The 17,361-nt window shown below is 41.0% G+C and overlaps 1 protein-coding gene across 1 annotated transcript in view; it reads left to right on the top strand.

Annotated features, from left to right (window-relative positions):
- Positions 1-3,197: 3,197 nt before the first annotated feature.
- ubash3ba (ubiquitin associated and SH3 domain containing Ba) overlaps positions 3,198-17,361 on the top strand; it is a 20,564-nt gene continuing 6,400 nt past the window's right edge. The window contains exons 1-3 of the mRNA XM_005735519.2: positions 3,198-4,059; positions 16,794-16,847; positions 17,096-17,282. Of these exons, the coding sequence (XP_005735576.1) occupies positions 3,932-4,059; positions 16,794-16,847; positions 17,096-17,282 (369 nt within the window). The 5' untranslated portion in view covers positions 3,198-3,931. The remainder of the gene's footprint in view (positions 4,060-16,793; positions 16,848-17,095; positions 17,283-17,361) is intronic.

Here is a 17,361-nt window from a genome sequence, read left to right as displayed (position 1 = left end):
TTTTTTTTAACCTGAGCCAGCTACAGTAGTCTGTCAAATGCATCAACACGTGAGGTTCATGCAGCAACACCCTACAGGAAATAAGGAAATAGATAACTAATGAACCTTGTACTGTATCTATCTTTACTGAAATGAACTGTGGTCACTAGTGACCTATTTTCAGCAGAGACCAATTTTCTGCTCCTCACCGATGTGTGCTTTTCTGTGTGCTTTTTAATCTTCTGTCTTATGAAGAACAAGATTTTAAAGATATGCGCTTACTTGTGAAAACAAGGTTAGAGTACCCCTACACCACCACCAGCAGCAGTAAATGAATAAATATATTTATTTGTTATCTTTACATTGAGGACAGACGTATATTGCTGCATTTATTATATTTGCTGTCCCATCACATTCATTTCCGCTAGCACAACTCTCTTATCGGTCTTTGTGGGTTAGCTGAAATGTTAACAGAGCCTCAATATCACGGCCACGTTTTTAAAGGTGTTTTATTTTTTTGTTTTTCCTGCTTTTGTTTTTTTTTTTTTAATTTCTTCTTTTTCCAACCACAGATCTGATGTAATGTACATGATAATTTTTTTTCTCTCTTTCTTTGTAAATAAAACTAATTTTAAAATTTGGATAGCTTCTTGGGATTAAATGGTCACTCTTATACCCCTTTCACTGCAGGAAAATGGTTCAATACTGTTTCCAAATTCACATAATGACTTCAGTTTATTTTAGAGGGTATGTGTCTGCGTCTGTGCGCCTTTGGCAACTAAAGTCATGAACTGTTACATTCCTTGTGATGTTTGTGTGTGTGTGTGTGAGTGTGAGTGTGAGAGAATATGCCTTTCCTGCTTAGTAAAAAGGCTTCCACTTATTTGGCATAGAGCCTGTTTAGGAAGGGTGAGACTTAATGCTGAGAGTGCGCAACCCTAAAGCAGTATTAGCAGTAAGCTAGCACACCCACCGATTTCACCATGATTCACACTGGAAAAACTTAACATCCATTTTATTCCAACAAGGGACCGACTGTCAGGTCCCAACCAGTTTATTTTTGGCTAGAATGCTCTGAAGGCTTCAAGATTAGGTGTACAGCCAGTACTGAACCGGTTTCCTGTTAGTGGAAAAGGGGTAAAAGTTTACTTTGTGAATAGGATTCATGGAGAAGGTTGTATGAAGTCAATGCCTTGGATCTACTTGCTTCTGACACATTCAATTTTCACACAACATATCTTAATGAAATGCTGTATACCTCTGGACGCTAACATTTAGATAGTGGTGTGATGAGATCCAAGTATATATTGATGGCATTCGATATTTAAGTGGATGTTGTTTTGTCCTTTTTGTATAGGTGTATAATTTTTCTGTGTGCTTATTTATAATAAACTCTTTTAAAATAGGTCTACATTTGTCTTGGAAGGGTAATATTTAGCTTTTGTGTCATCTACAGACTGACTGTTTGACTAACCAACCCTCACTGACCCTATAAATACTGCTCTTTTTATAAAAATTAGTTGTACTTGCAAATACATGCTGATCCAATAAAGTTAAAGCACATGTACATCAATTCCTTATAAGCCTATTGCCGCATGTTAGATTTTTTTTGTCTGCCATGTATAGACTAAAATGACAGTGGAACAGCACTTTTATTTTTGAAACTGGGGAAAGTTCATTATACCCTTCTCAAAAAATAAATAAAGGAACACTTTATATCATATGTGTGGGGGAAAATCATGCTGGATTTCTATTTTAATATAGATTGGGTAATGTGTTAGGAACGAAAGGATCAACCTACAGAGGGCTGAATTCAAAGATACTCTTAAAATTAAAAGTACATTTTACTAAAATTTCACTGTAGCAACTTAGAATTGTACTCAGGAGTTAGACTGGACAGTCTAAGGTGCAACCTGGTGGCATTAGATAGACAGAAACGTAATGTCCCAGAGGAGTTCAGCTGGATTTAGATCAGGCGAACATGGGACCTGTCAATGTATTAATTCTTTCATCCTCCAGCAACTGCCTGCATACTCTCACCACATAAGGCCCAGCATTGTTGTGGACTCAGGAGGAACCCAGGAACAACTGAACCAACGTAGGGTCTTACAGTGGGTCCACAGATTTCAACCCGATACTTACTGGTAATCAGGGTGCCGTTGCCTAATCTGTAGCGGCCTTTGCTTCCATCCATGGACATGCCTCTCAAGACCATCACTGACCTACCACAAAACCGGTCGTGCTGAGCGATGGTGCAGGCAGCATAGCATTTTCCACAGCTTGTCCAGACCCTTTCATGTCTGTCACCTCTTTACATGTGTGAAAAGCACAAGGCAAAAGTGTTGTACTTTCAATTTCTGGTATTCTATGGCAAATGCCAATCAGGCTCCAAGGGGCTCAGCAGTGAGCACAGGGCCACCTAGAGGACATAGGACTAACTAAGAACCCTCTCTGTTATTTCCCTGACCACATACAGTAGGTTTAACTAATTTAATCCAACACTTTGATTAAAAAGTGTTCCTTTTGGTTTTTGAGTAGCGTCCACACCAAGCAACAATCCAAAGCAAATGCTGCCCGTCAGCTTTGAGTATGGAGCGAGGAATCCAGGTCATCGTAAAACATTTTTGTTATAATTCTGAAGTTTTAACTGTTGTTTCAATTTATAACTATTGGGATGTATGGAAAAATATGCCTACTGCTAAGTATGTGTGATGGACACGATGGGCAGTGGACTGAATAAGAAGTAAACATTTTTGTCCATTGAGCTGTATGAGACATGTCGCCCTTCATTTTCAATACATGGCCACACGTGCACAAATATATAATCATAGTCATGCAGATGAGTTTAAAAATTAATGCTTCGTTTCAAACACGATGGGGTACTACTTATTATCATGATTATCTATTTTTATTGCAGTTCTTTGCTCTATTTTCTCCTTTAAAAGTGTACCTCACACACAAGCTGAAACGCTACAGCTGTCAATATGAAAGAAAATAAAGCTACCATTAAAACAAGTTGTGCTATTGTCTACACAGATACATTTTAAAATGACAAAAACCATTCACTTAACTGCAGGAGGAATTCACACATCACCGCGATCCGTAAGAGTTAGAAGTACCTATATTTCACGTAGTAATGTAGGGCAAATTGAGCGGGTTACTGTGGCAACTGATGGTGCTCGGATCCCCGTTGCCGTGCACTGCGCATGCGGAGTAGTGTCGACACAGACTTTCGCAGACAGGAAGTGTGACCAACTTTTTCCACCATCCAGCCGTACCTCGGCTCTTTACATCACCCTTTCTCAAGTAATCTCATTACTTTCATCGCACACGTATATAAGCAGAGGAGTGTGCTTTACTTTTAGTTTCACCCTGGTTCCGTTTATAACAGCTTTCCTGTCCTCTCACAAACAAGCGTATGCCCCTTTAACTGAGAGAGAGGGGCCGCGCAGTCAGACCTGCGACCGTTTACAGGCTGAGCCTTCCCCTCGCTCCGGGATTCATTCATAAATAAGACATCGTTTCGGCGTGGAAAGGCTGACTTTCTCACTCGAGAGCACCGGATGCGAACAGCGAGCGGGAGTCAGACACTTTCGCCTCCGCGCTCGGCGAATGTGGATCGGGGGCACGGCTGACAGCGCAGAAGTGACTTTCCATGGCTGAGCCCCCTGCTGTTGAGTTCATGTGCGAGTCCGTCAGGAGGCAGCTTGACAAGCTAAGTGCGTTTAGACCAAGTCTCACCATGCTCGCTTCCCCGCACTGTTTCGTGATTTCTACGCGCTTCCTCTTCAGCCGGGGCAGCCTGCTTTAAATAGCTCGCCTCTTCCTTTCTTCTTCTGGTTTACTCTCTACACCCATCGGTCTATCTATATCTATACACATCTATTACTTCCAACAAATGACAGTACATCGGAGGAGGGGTGGACCTGACGTACCGATGGAGCAGTGAGTTATGGCAGCTAAAGAGGAACTGTATGCCAAAGTGACCCCGCGGAGACAGCGCCAGAACCGGCCGAACACCATCAAACATGGGTCCACTCTGGACGTACTGCTGTCCATGGGCTTCCCCAAGACCAGGGCGTGAGTATACGCAGCTTCACACACTGCTCACACCATTAAACGCTGTAGAGCTGACCATCAGCAGCCTGTCAAAGTTTTCCTTTATCTGCCTTTCGGCGTCAACATCAGCAGCATCTCTGCAGCTGGAAGGAGAGGCAGCGAGTCTGCTCAGCTGTGCGTGTTTATTGATACATATTATCGCCCGTGGGGTCTTCTCAGATGACTCCCGTAAAGAAAAATGCTACAGCAGCTTTACACAGTAGGATTTCGGCTTATCTATTGTGCCATGCGTTACTTTTTTTCTTTTCTTTCTGCGGTGCTGCAGAAAGTATTTAGTCCAACAATATGAACGCAAGCTACTCAATCTCAGCTAAAAAAGACAGCAACAATGACTTAAGCTCAAGTGTTGCCTCCCCAGCAAACCCAAGTACCTCAGTGCTGCTGTGCACGCACCTGTCCGTGTGTTGTTTGGTCTTCTTCCCACTGCTAGGGTAATAAAAAATGACAGGAGATGTTTAGTGCTGTCTGAGGCAGTCTTTTTTTTTTGCTTTTGTTTTTTTTTTTCAATGAGAAGCTGACCCCCTGGGCCTGTCCTGGATGTGCCTCTCAATACTTCTTTTCATTCATCCCTGAGCAAAGAAGTTGCCAGGAAACAAGCAGTACTGGCTTGTGATTGTAGTCTGTGGATTATGTAATTATACTGGAAAATGACAATGTGTGATCTGCTTACTACTATTGCACCCCCGCCCTCCCCCCCTCAAAAAAAAATCATATAAATAACACATTTTCTTATTAAAAAAAATGAGGGTTAATCAAAAGAAGGATGTGTTTATTGAAACCAGGAAAGAAGAGAAGTTTAAAAAATGGATGCGCAGCTTTGTTAGTGAGTAAAGTTATGAACATTTCTGTCGCTGAGCCTTTTATTTCACTCGAGCCTGTGGGCAAAGGAGCGTTTTATCAAACATGATGTGGTTTGTGTAACCCGACATACTGAAGAGGTGTCAAATTTGAAGTTCTGCACAGAGCTCGGTTTTTACATCTCAGCCTCCTCTCGCTGCGCAAACTCCACATAATCACATAATCTGCAATCATAGTGTCTCTCATTGCTCGCTCTGCCGTTGACTCCCACATTACATATATTTCAGCAGCCTCATCTTCTCACACAAAAGCCTTTCTGTATGTTCAGCCTCTCCCCAGGTATCAAAAGAAAGCTGAAATGACTGCCACAGCAGACAAAAGTGAATTACCTGAGAGCGCCGCGATTAACGTCGAGCTCTGATGCTTGTTTTGCCGTCTGCATCGTACAGATAGAAAACTGTCTGACCATTTAGAACAAGTAGTCAGAATTTAGCAGTGACAGTTGGCAGAGTTTTGCAAGTAGGCCGAAAGTGTTGAACAGTCTTTCGCTTTTGTTTAAAATGCAGCGTCTCCAAAATTAAGCCTTTTTATCGTCTGCAAAACTGGCTGAGGTCGTCCCGGCTTTGATCGCTCCAGGCTGAAGCTCTCACTCGTTCTGCACAAAGAACCGATGCAGACAGAGCAACCTGTTTGCCAGGGCTCGCTTCTATTATTGATGACAGACTGATACACTTTGATTTGATTGAGGCTATTACATTCATAATGGAGCAGGATTATTAGGAGCCACTGCCTTCAAGGCTGTCTGGCCTCTCTGGCCTATTTATGATATTAGAAAACAAACATAAAAGGTGTTTTGTGCAACACTAGAAAGCTTCATGAAGTGTGAGGCTCCTTTTTTACTTATATGACTAGTGATACCAAAATATAACATGACATTTTTATATTTTTGGAGCCTAATTACATGTGTGACTGCTTGCGGTTCTTTATCCCATTTTATTTTTAGGGAATCAAATATGCACAGGTTTTACTAACCATTTTCTGGTCTTGAAATAACTGCACACAAAGCTATTTGTTTTTTTCTCTAAGTGGAACATTAAAGACGTAAAAGATGAGGCGATAATGTCGCTCTGTATCTGATCGATGTGTAAACAGGCAACTGCTTTCGGACACGCTTGTCACGTCTGCTTTATCAAGCGATAATGCAATACGTCCCAGTGTTGTCTCTGTACCACAGACAGCTTTGCAGTAACCCTCTCTAAATGAAATACTCGTGTCAGAAACGGAGAAATCCACGATTAAGACATTTGGGGGCTGTAGTTCGATTCACTTAAAAGTTATCTGTGTTCTGCAGATGTGTTTCAAACGGACAGAATCTACTCTGACGACCACGCCAGACACGTTGCTGTAAAATATCAAAAATAAACATCTGCTTATTAGGTTTTGTTGTCAGCTTCTCTCCCAGTTGGTATTGTGAGAGGGAGAGGTACTAATAGGAAAATCAGTTATCAGTCATGGCTCGAGCGAACAGCAGCTTCATTGTGCTAGAGTTCTTTTTTTTTTTTTTCAGGGAGTAGGGAGCATGAATCATGTACACACACGCATACACGAACACGGAGAATTGGGCTTTCTGTTTTAATTGGGCAGCGAGGGGTCTGCTGAGTCATCCAGGAACTGGCTTGTGTAATCAGATAGGACATGGACGGACAGTGGTCTCTCTTTCTCTGCGATAATGGTGTCAGATGGTTGGAAGACGGTTGGAAAACTGAGCCTTACAACACAGACTTGCCATAATAAAAGACCGAGGACATGAGATAGAGTTAAGCTCCTTTTATTTGGATACTTGACCAAATATTTGGTATTTTAGCTTTAGATTAAGATTATAATTAAGTAGAGTTATATGACTATGGGTAGTTTTTCTTTTCTAGAAAATAAAAATGGCAAATATAATTTTATTTTAAATAAAATCTATGCCATAGTGAGCGACGTAAAGGGCTGGACCTCTACTGAAGACAACTGGTGTATGATCACAGCATCTTTTCTATGGTAAAGAAAAGTGCTGAAACTCTCCATTATGTAGGCTCATCATTAACTAATCCCTCTGCAAAGAGAAGACTTCAAGAGAGAAAAACGTAGAGATTTCAAGGCGCAAAACACTCATCAGCCTCAAGAACAGAAAGGCCATTACTGAGCCGAAAATGGCCAAGCCGATCACTTGACTGACTTGGCCAGTCGAGCATGTATTCCACGTACTGAATGCAAAAGTGAAGGCAGAAGTACAAATAAAGAATAGCTACACACAGCTGCAGCAAAGGCCTGCAAAGCATGACAAAGAAAGAATCTCTGGTGAGGTCCACAGACTCCAGACATCGTGCAAAGGATCCTCAACAAGATCTTAAACTGAGTCTTTTTACATTATAGTGTGGGGGGAGGAAGTGCGTGCAAAAATAGCTGTAAATGCAATATCTTTGTTTACCACGTCAACACCTTAAGGGTAAACAAATTCTGCACATGAAACAGAAATTTGTGTCCAAAAATATGGAGCGACTGTGAGTATCGGGCTAGAACTACCGTTTTGTTTTTGAAGCTACACTGAGCCATCTTCTGGACTTTTGGTGATCTTTTGTTGTGATGTTATATCCAAGCTTCTGGCCACTTCCAGGTATGGTCTGTATAATGATAGATATTTTGTAAACAATATGTTCTGTGAAATTCCTTGATAAAGCATTTGCTTGCATTACTGCCACCGTAGTTAAATATTAACTTTTGCCATGAGTTTATATCCCCAGTATTCTCCGGCCTGCTATACTTTATCAGTAAGGCAGTTGCTTCCTTCTGTCTTCCTTCCTCTGTCCTGACTTGGATCCTGACTTTTCTCTGACCTCCAATTATCAATAAGTGTGTAACGTCAGAGCAGTGTATTACCTGAGGCTAAATTTGACATAACTATGGTATCGGCTGACTGTAGGTACCTGTGCCGATGGCAGATTTAGGCGCAGTTTTACAGCTCGTGAGAAAGTCAAGAGAGGAATTAAGCTCTTGATTTAAACAAATGATGAACTATGTTAAGAGAAACTACGAGAAACAGACAGGGTGTCTGCGGCTTCTTCATGTCAGCCATGCATGAAGCACAGACCTGGCTTGAAGCAGCTGTAAGAAAAAAAATGTGACTGAAATAGAAACAAATTAGGATATGAGCCAGCATACTAATTCGTTAAAATGCCTTACCTCAGTGTTTATTGTGGCAGTTTGGAGCAACTGAAGCGTGAAGCTGATGACCACAATGCACCAGAACAAGAACCGCAGGAACAAAGAGCAAAGCGGGGAATTAAAAGAGTAAACACAATACACTGCCAACGCCGAACCGTAACAAAATATTTAGACACCCTTTTGCTCACTTTTACTTTCATGCTAACAGGATGTAGACAAATTAGAAGTGGTGAAGGCTTTTGTAATACATTATGCAGCATGACCACTTCTCAGTCAGAAGGTCTGTGCTTCATCCCAAAAGTCACATAAACTCTCGTGCATCCAGGATTGTCACACAGAATCCAAAATCTGAAATAAAAATATATGTTATGGGGTAATCGGGTGATCAGGTTTTAATAAGTGGCGTATTAGAAAATATAACATCATAACTAAACACAAGTTCTAAGAAAATTGCTGCTTTTGAAAGGCTGGGTCTGTCTAATATCTGGCAGTTTAGCATAATAAATGCCATAAATGTGCCCTTCATTTGTTTATTTGGCCTAAATCTGGTGTTGATTGTGAAATAGAATGCAGCCCTTCTGAGCTCCAGTATAAACCCTGATAAAATGCTGACCAAAAGCCTCTGTTTTGTATTCCTTAACACGTGCAATTATCTTCAGGCACTGCCATGTCTGTTGGTTTCCGACAGTGTGTCTAAAGTGAAGAGGGCGATGGCACTGCGGTTGCTGCGCTCTAACGTATCTATGCTCAGATAGCATAATATGTGGTAAATTTGTCGTTTCTGTCTTTGTTTCTGTTCTTTCTGTCTGTAAAGGCTTTTGTTTGTTTAAGAGGAAGTCGGTGTGGGACACTGTTCTCTTGCCTGCATCGGTTTCATAACTCCCGCCTCAACCATAGCAGCTACATGCATTAACTTTACTCCTGTGTAACACGCACCAAAGGCATCAATGAGGAACCGTTTAAGTTTAACTGAGGAAATCTTACAGCAGTCACTCAGTGTAGCTCACGAGTACATCAGACGTGTTAGTGGCTGCTTGCAGTAACAAACTCTGAGCTTGCATTGCAGACGGCCAAGAGGAAGTCGCCCATTTCCGGAAGTGGCTTGTGACCTTTAGAGTGTGCTCGTTTGAGGGTTGAAGGGTGGCTGACGCAGGGGATTCGCACGTCTCTTCTGCATTGTAAAAGCCTTTTATACCTCTTGAGTTGCTGTACTTTTTTTCTCAGTAGACAAATGCAAAACTTTAGGAAATGTAAACAGTTAAAAACTCTATTTAGATTAAGCTTTTATTTGTTAACCTGTCGACAGGCCAATTTTAATCTGACCTTTGAGACCTGGAAACAAAATTTTCAGGTGTAATTTAACCCCAAAAACCCCCCAAACTAGAATAAAGATCCTGATTTTAGCTTTCAGAAAGCATCCATGTGCGTGCCAACTGCAACTCTTGAACATTTGCTGTTTTGCTTTGCTTTGCATGACACATCCGCGGACTTTTGATGAATGCTGTGCTATGCGTCACAATTTTGGCACCGAGCCTCACATATTCTTAGTGAAACATTTGCCCTGTGCACTCATTTCACTGACGTCACGGGGCACTAAAAATAGCATGCTAAAACAGCACACTTTGTTTTAGTTGTTTTAGAAGCATTTCTGATCAATTGCTCAAACGGCAAAGCTCAGCGAGCGACTAAACATTAACTTTAGTAACACAAACGGCTCACAGTTCATTAACTGGTGTCAATCTCTGACTTTCTCCGTCAGATCTTGTGGATTTGATGTGTCGATTGTGTGGAAATAATGAAGAGTAGAGGCCCATGTCACGGGCCGTACACTGCTTGCTTTGTACGGCAAGCAGTGTACGGTTAGAGGGGTGATACTGAAATGTTGCTTTGATAGCTCTAAAGAAAGCTCTGAATGTACAACACCAAGAGATCAAAGTATATATATTTATGTATTCTCTAAATTTATTTCTTAATTTTCTTTCAGTATTGAGTTTTTGTTTTAATTCAGTTTAGTTTCACTTAGTTTCCTTATTGCACTTCAGTTTTTATTATTTGAAAAAGCTAGTTTTTGTTTAGTTTTCAATATTTTTAGTTTTTGTGTTTGTCTTTTTAATTACTTAAATATTGAGAGTATTTGTAAGGGGCAAGATTTAGGAAAATCAGAATTGGTATTTTAATAAATTGCTCAAAAAAATCATCAGATCTCAGTGGGAAAGTGATCATGCTGGATATCTATACTGATATGAACTACGTAATGTTTTAGGAACACGTTTGATGGAAATGAAAATGATCAACTTAGAGAGGACTGAATTCAAAGACGCCCTGAAAAAAAAGTGAGGTTAGGCGGGTTAGGGGCGACCGTGGTTCAGGGGGTTGGGAAGCTCATCTTGTAACCGGTTCAATCACCTGCTCTCTCTGTCTTGGTCGTTGTGTCCTTGGGCAAGACCCTTCACCTGCCGCCTACTGGTGTTGGCCAGAGGGGCCGATGGCGCGATATGGCAGCCTCGCTTCTGTCAGTCTGTCCCCGGGCAGCTGTGGCTACAACTGTAGCTTGCCTCCACCAGTGTGTGAATGTGAGAGTGAATGAATAGTGGAATTGTAAAGCGCTTTGAGGGTCTCGAAAAGCGCTGTATAAATGCAATCTATTATTATTATTATTATTATTTTGCTGAAATGTATTTGCTGCAATTCAAAACCTAATGGCTGCCACGGTGCCGTTGCCTAGCCTGTAGAGGTCTGTGACCCACCACCAAACCAGTCGTGTGATGTTAGAGGCAGTATAATTTTCTACATGGCTTGTCCAGATCCTGTCCATGTGCTCAGGGTGAACCTGCTCTCATCTTTGAAAAGCACAGGGTGCAAGTGGACCTGCCAATCCTGGCATTTCATGACAAACGCCAGTTGGACTCCACAGTGCTGGGCAGTGAGGACAGGGCCCGCTAGAGGACGCTGAGTCCTCGGGCCACCCTCATGAAGTCTGTTTCTGATTGTATGGTCAGATACATTCACACTAGCGGTTCCTAGCAGATTGCTGCGGTCACCTCTAGTTTGCAAACACAAACACTACAAACACTCACAAGCTGAGATGCCGTAAAACTAAAGAAAGTGTCATTAAAACTTGAAATATCATTTATCATATATAACCTGGCTTCTACACAATATATTATGTTGAGAACCAGTTAGCTACCAATATATCTTTATGTCATGTTATAATGTCATCATGTTGCCTAACAACTGCCTAGCAATGGCTTAAAATATCTATTTGTTGCGGTTATGCACCTACAGCACCTTATAAAAGCATCATATTGTTTTCATTTCAAGCCATTTCAACAGAACAAACAGGCCAAACAACACTGATGCACGGGCATCTACTAGTAGATTAAACAGACAAGATAAAACAAATTAGCTGTAGAGGTGTTAGCAGGCAAATGTCTAAACATTAGTGTGCTTACAACTTTGCGCTGCTTCCACTTTTTGTGCAAAGTAAATTGACCTCAAAGATGTGGCTAGTTTAATAGTGGGATTTTCAAACTTTTCAGGGTCAGAGATGGATCTCTTGATAGAAAATTTTGCAAGGACCTTTTTATAATCCTACCACAGATAGCTGGCTTAGTGTCACTAACTCTAAGGAAACAAAATGCCATAAAGCATCTCTTTCAACATATACAATAAACCTACATAATGGAAATGTTTAGTCGGTGAGCATTATTGCTTTGTTGGCATGAACGCATCAGCCTTGTTGTGTATAAGGATACTTGTAGGCAATGTATCGTGAACTATAATGATGAATCAGCTGTTCCGGCCTCATGTCTGGCGTGGGCTTACCACCCATTTGCATAGTCTGCTAGATTGGCCGAAGGGGAGCCCCTTTCCTCTCCTGATGGGGGCTTTCCTCAGGCTGCAGTCTGGTTTTAGCAGCATCAGTCCTCTCAGCCCTGTGGCTGTAATAAGTGGCAAAAACTGTGTGGCTTGTAAACAGGAAATGTTCATTTGCCTATTGAGTGAAGTCAGGAGGGGCCCCTGGGAGCATTTAACACATTTGTGTGTGTCCTAAGATGTGTTGATATGCTTCTTTTTTTAACTTCTGTTCTTCATTTGTGGTTTGCTACTTCTTTGGAAATTTATGTAGCTAACCTGCATGGAAAAATATCCAGTTCAGCTGTAATAAACAGTCCGCTGTATGTTTACACGTGTGAAAAACCAGAAACACTGCTGTTTTAACACGCAACACAACACTTTATCTGAAGTGGGCTTAAATGTGGAAACAGGAACTAAACACAGTTGCCATGTGTGGCTGCCATGAAAAGCTGTTTTCTGTATTGCGTGCAGCCGTGGTGCATGTGCAAATTAAGTTAAAGCTCCATTCAATAATAGTCACTTTCTCTTATACTTCCGCGTGACAGAAACTATTACTAATCCAGAGTGCGTTCACTAACAAATATGTATACTGGAACGACATAGAAAAACCATTTGAAACATGGAATTAATTCATGGTAAAAGAAAACGCATCGACCGCTATAGTCAAAAAGTCTTTGCCTTTTTTGGCATTTAACATTTTTAGTAAGTGAAGGCTGGAATAACTGGTTCAACTATTTTGTTTTCTGTACTTATGGCAGTGTTGTCTTTATTTATCATTCTACTCTAAAGTGGTTAAGGTGCGTATATTTATTTTTAATGAAAAAAATGGACAATATTCTGTCTGTCAAGACTCTACATCTTGTCCTCACTTGGTCTTAAAATTAGTTAAATGTAACCATTATATTATTTATTTAACTTATAGATTCGCCTTTAGCACCAATCCAGTCGTTAAGTCTGACGTCACTAGCCGTGTCTGGGCCTAAACTCCGCTGCAGGTCCATATATCAAACGATCACTATGGCATTACTGAGAGTTGAAAAACTGTCTAAAGTCTTTCATCTTTAATAAAATGATCAGCGTTCTGCTCTCCCAGGTGAGTTTAACATCTAGGCATCCATGAAAACGGAATTTATGACATTCAACGGAGTTAGAAGTTAGCAGGGAGTTAGCTCGCTAGCTTCTATCTAAATACAATATAGCATGTCCTGACTGCCGGGTTTTGGAAACAAATTAAAACGTACAGCTCTGTTATCACTTCCAACATAAATGAAGACAGAAAACTAAACAGCAGTGACGTTTGTAGGGTTACTGAAGTTGGGCTAGCTGGTATATAATGATGTGCTACGCGACACAGCTATTTTAGGCCGGGAAGTAGGATTCATCATGTCATCACTTAACGACCGGATAACTGTATGACTGTCTCAGTCTCTCACATTGTTGTGGAGGATGTTTGACCCACTCTTCTTTCCAGCGTCGCTTTAGTTCAGCTGACTCTGTAACATTTTGCCATACAGACGACTTCGTGGTCGACTCAACGGCTGCGAGGTGCTAAGGTGCTTTTACTGAAAAACAAGCTGAAATCATCACACCTCCACCACTGTGCTTGACAACCAGTATGAGGTGTTTGTCCTTATTAGAAAACCTTCGAAATGTACTCTCTTTTTACCAAGACTGCATCCAAATATCTACACTGATATGATCTACATGGGTTGTGCGACGCCTAGTTCTTGTTATCAGTCATAACCACTCTGTAAAGTAGGCACTCGTCTGAGGTTAGATTATGAAATGCAGACAGGCATGTAGGAATTTGCGGTGGCGAAAGTATACATGACACCTTTAAGCATGTCTGTTGGTGTACTACGACTTCCTTGTGGTCCCGCATGTCAGTCAAAATCAGACCATGAAAGTAAGGCTTTAAAAAAGTTAAAGATATTTCTGAAAACGGCCTCACCACAGCTTGGAAATGATTGCAAGAAATACCAAGAACAATGCATACTTAAATCAGCTCATTTCTTTTTCCAAAACTATTAGAAATGTGGGAAAGTTTAATAAAGAAGGCACCAAATTTGAAAGTGGGGTTTTGAAAAAAGTATTGCTACATTTATAATTTAGTATGAGGATATTTCATTTTCAAAATGTGGAGCAGTTGATTATAATATTCCAATATGAGCGTTAAAAATTGTGGAAAGATTACCTTCTTTATTAAACTTCTGGCGAAGGAATACATCACATGCATGTGATTTCTTGCTTAATCAGTATCTTAATATAAAGATATTCTTTTCTAAGGGAACTATGCATGGAAGAGCTCATCGTGAGAACATTACACTTACAAGTTTTAACAAGTTCCACCAGAGGAGTCACACTAGAGGTTTGAGTGTGAATACTCTGGCCACCTGTATAACGATTCCAAAGTGAGCCATCAAGCACAATCATGAAGAAAAATGGTAGCAAAAAAAAAAAAAAACACAGCACAAACCACAGTGAAACATGCTGCAACGAAGCAAGCCTGGTGGTATTTAGCACGGCTTCCTCACAGGAAGAGGCTCCTCTGTTTCTCCAGGCATGAAAAAACCTGCTCGGTTACTGTTACCTACTTCAGTCGAGGACACTCTCACAAAAGACATTCGGAAATCTCAAGAATTTTATTTATGGATTTAATAAAGGAGGAAAAATCGACAAGTTTCAGGCAGACATATTTCTGAATCGGCTGTTAGCTGAAACGTATGATTTGATCAAACGTGTCAGCCTCGATGTTTTTACTTTGAAGTGTTGCCAGAGTCGGTAACGATGTCCTTTTCACGTGGACTGATCCACGAAAAGCTTAAGCTTAAACTCCAATCTTGTGCGTTACATTTTCAAAATACACACATACAAAAAAATCTTTTGTTTAAAACATTGCCCTTTTTAAAAATCTGTGCCACACAGATGAATAAAAAACGGCAACACCATCCTGCTTGATGGTGTGTTATTGTTTATACATGGATCGGGGGTTCTTCTCCTTTGAAAAGCTTTAAAAAAAAAGGAAGATTAAATTCAAGTGCCATTGCATCAGTTTGCTCTGTGACTCCGCACTAAGAGCATTACTATTATTTAATATCGCAAGGGTTCACTCTCATAAAATACCAGGGAGATAAGAAGCAAGAATCCAATGTTCCAGCCTGGATTGGATTTTGTGACGTCTCAGTCACATCTGCATGTAATCCCATCATGCCTTCTGAGAGAAAATCCCCTTCTTTTCCTCCTCCGCACAGAACCAGGTGGAATCTTTTGAAAAGGACAACTGACTCTCTTTCTTAAAACCTCCTCCTTACAGTGGTGGTGTAGTTCTGAAATAGCATAAATAATAGATTAACCATAGACTAACCAAATTTTTTGACTCTCACTGTAGCTGATATATAACTCAAGTCTTTATGTAGATCTGTGTGAGCCATCTGTTAGGATCCTGTAGGCTTGACGCTCTCAGCGTGCACGCTGTGCTCTTTCAGTGCGCGCTGCCCCAGGGTTGGGGGATTTCGCCGTATCTAGGACCCTCTCACTGGGACAAATTTAAAAATAGCTCATTGAGTTCGAACATCAGGGCGGCACAATGACCTCTGTCCGCATCACGCTATAAATTCAGACAAATAGTGACCATACAATGATGCAGAATACGACCCCTTGTTCATTTTATGGCTCATTAGATCTGCCATTAAGAGTACCAACAAGCAAAGCTCTCTTATGTGAGAATAGAGATATCATTTAGAAAAATGTGACATTATTTTGAAGGTTTTGCTTTTAGGGTTATCTGTTGCAATGAATGAGAGATAAACAGACTCAGAGTTCTGCTTTATTTTCAAGCACCCTACAAAGCTCAAAGGAGATGGAGTTGGGTGGCTTGTAGCTGAGCTTTAAAGCTTAAATGCTACAAAGCAACGTGCAGTTACTTAACATGAATTCCCTGTTGTTTAAACATGAAACTGTCTACTTCCTTTCTTTACTCGTTTATCAGGAATCCAGCTCTTACAGGCTGTAATACCAAGCATAAGATATATTCGACAAAACAGCAAAGTTTATGCTACAGTGCACCAAAGATTTGCAGTGCGTGTGTGCTCTGAACCTTCTAAATTACCGTCTCTTGCAGATATAATCTGTGTTAGTCCTCTAAGAGCTGAAGAAACCTCCTTGAATCAGCAAATCCCTTCAGAGGCAGCCTGCGATAACAGAGCTTTTATAAAAAGATGCTAATTAGATTTTGAACACTCGAGAGTAATCATTCAATCAGCTCTCTGTTTCAGGAAAAAAAGAAAGAAATTAGAGTATAAAATGACACAGATAAATCTTGTGGTAGGAACCGTTCATTTTATATCATTTTAGAACCAAAGGCGTTATTTTATCTGTCATTTATAGCAGATCTTGGTATCGTGACACAGGGGTTTTGTTGGCCTACATTTTTAAGCAATGAGACGAGTGATTTGAATGTGTTGTTACCGTACTCGAGTGTGCTCGGCTTCAAGTTCGACCTCAGTTAACACTAACACAGGGAGATGCATCTCCCTGTAGGTGGCCACACCTAACTGATGATAGAACCAGACTGTCCTAATGCATTCTTAGTTCTTAGCAAAGAAGCTAGCTGCTTCAAGTCAGAGTGTTTCATGAACCTCTGGTATGAATAATGAAAGAATCATTGTGTGCTTGCTGTCTTTTTACTGGTCTCTCTGGATGTTTGTTCTTTGTTCACAGTCACACGGAGACGCAGCAGTCTCTTCCTAATAAATACAGTCCGGAAGAGAAAGTATTGATTTGTGTGGCTGTGCTTTGATCTCCCCCTCTTGCTTTCTCTTCCTGTTTTGCAGCCTAAAAGCTCTGGTTTCGACAGGAGGGAAAAACGTCCAGGCGGCTTGTGACTGGTGAGAGCAACACATGCGCACACTCATATTTACGCTCCCTGTTGTTATTGCTTAACAGGAAATCAAATGGATATTCTTGACATGGCAAAAATATGCTGACCTAATGTAACATTTTATTGACACGTCAGATTGCATTTACAACCATCGCTGCCCTCTGCTGGACATTAGCTGCTCCTTCCTTTTTATCTTCCATTATCACAGCTTTTTTTTCTCCCTCTTTCCACTTGACGTGATCTTGGTCACTCCAGGCTCTTTTCCCATGTCGATGACCCCTTCCTGGATGACCCTCTACCCAGAGAGTATGTGTTATATCTGCGACCAAGTGGGCCACTGCTCCAGCAGCTCACGCACTTCTGGAAGCAGTCCCGCCTGTCTTGTGGCAAGAACAAGGCACACAACATCTTTCCCCACATTACCCTCTGCCAGTTCTTCATGGTCAGTCTCAACTTCCTGTGTGTGTGTGTGTGTGTGTGTGTGTGTGTGTGTGTGTGTGTGTGTGTGTGTGTGTGTGTGT

This window comes from Pundamilia nyererei, unplaced genomic scaffold (genome assembly GCF_000239375.1).
Source record: "Pundamilia nyererei isolate P.nyererei 1_Seehausen unplaced genomic scaffold, PunNye1.0 scaffold00064, whole genome shotgun sequence".
NCBI lineage: Eukaryota > Metazoa > Chordata > Actinopteri > Cichliformes > Cichlidae > Pundamilia > Pundamilia nyererei.
Note: the sequence above shows the minus strand (reverse complement) of the source record. Positions and strands in the feature narration are given on the sequence as shown.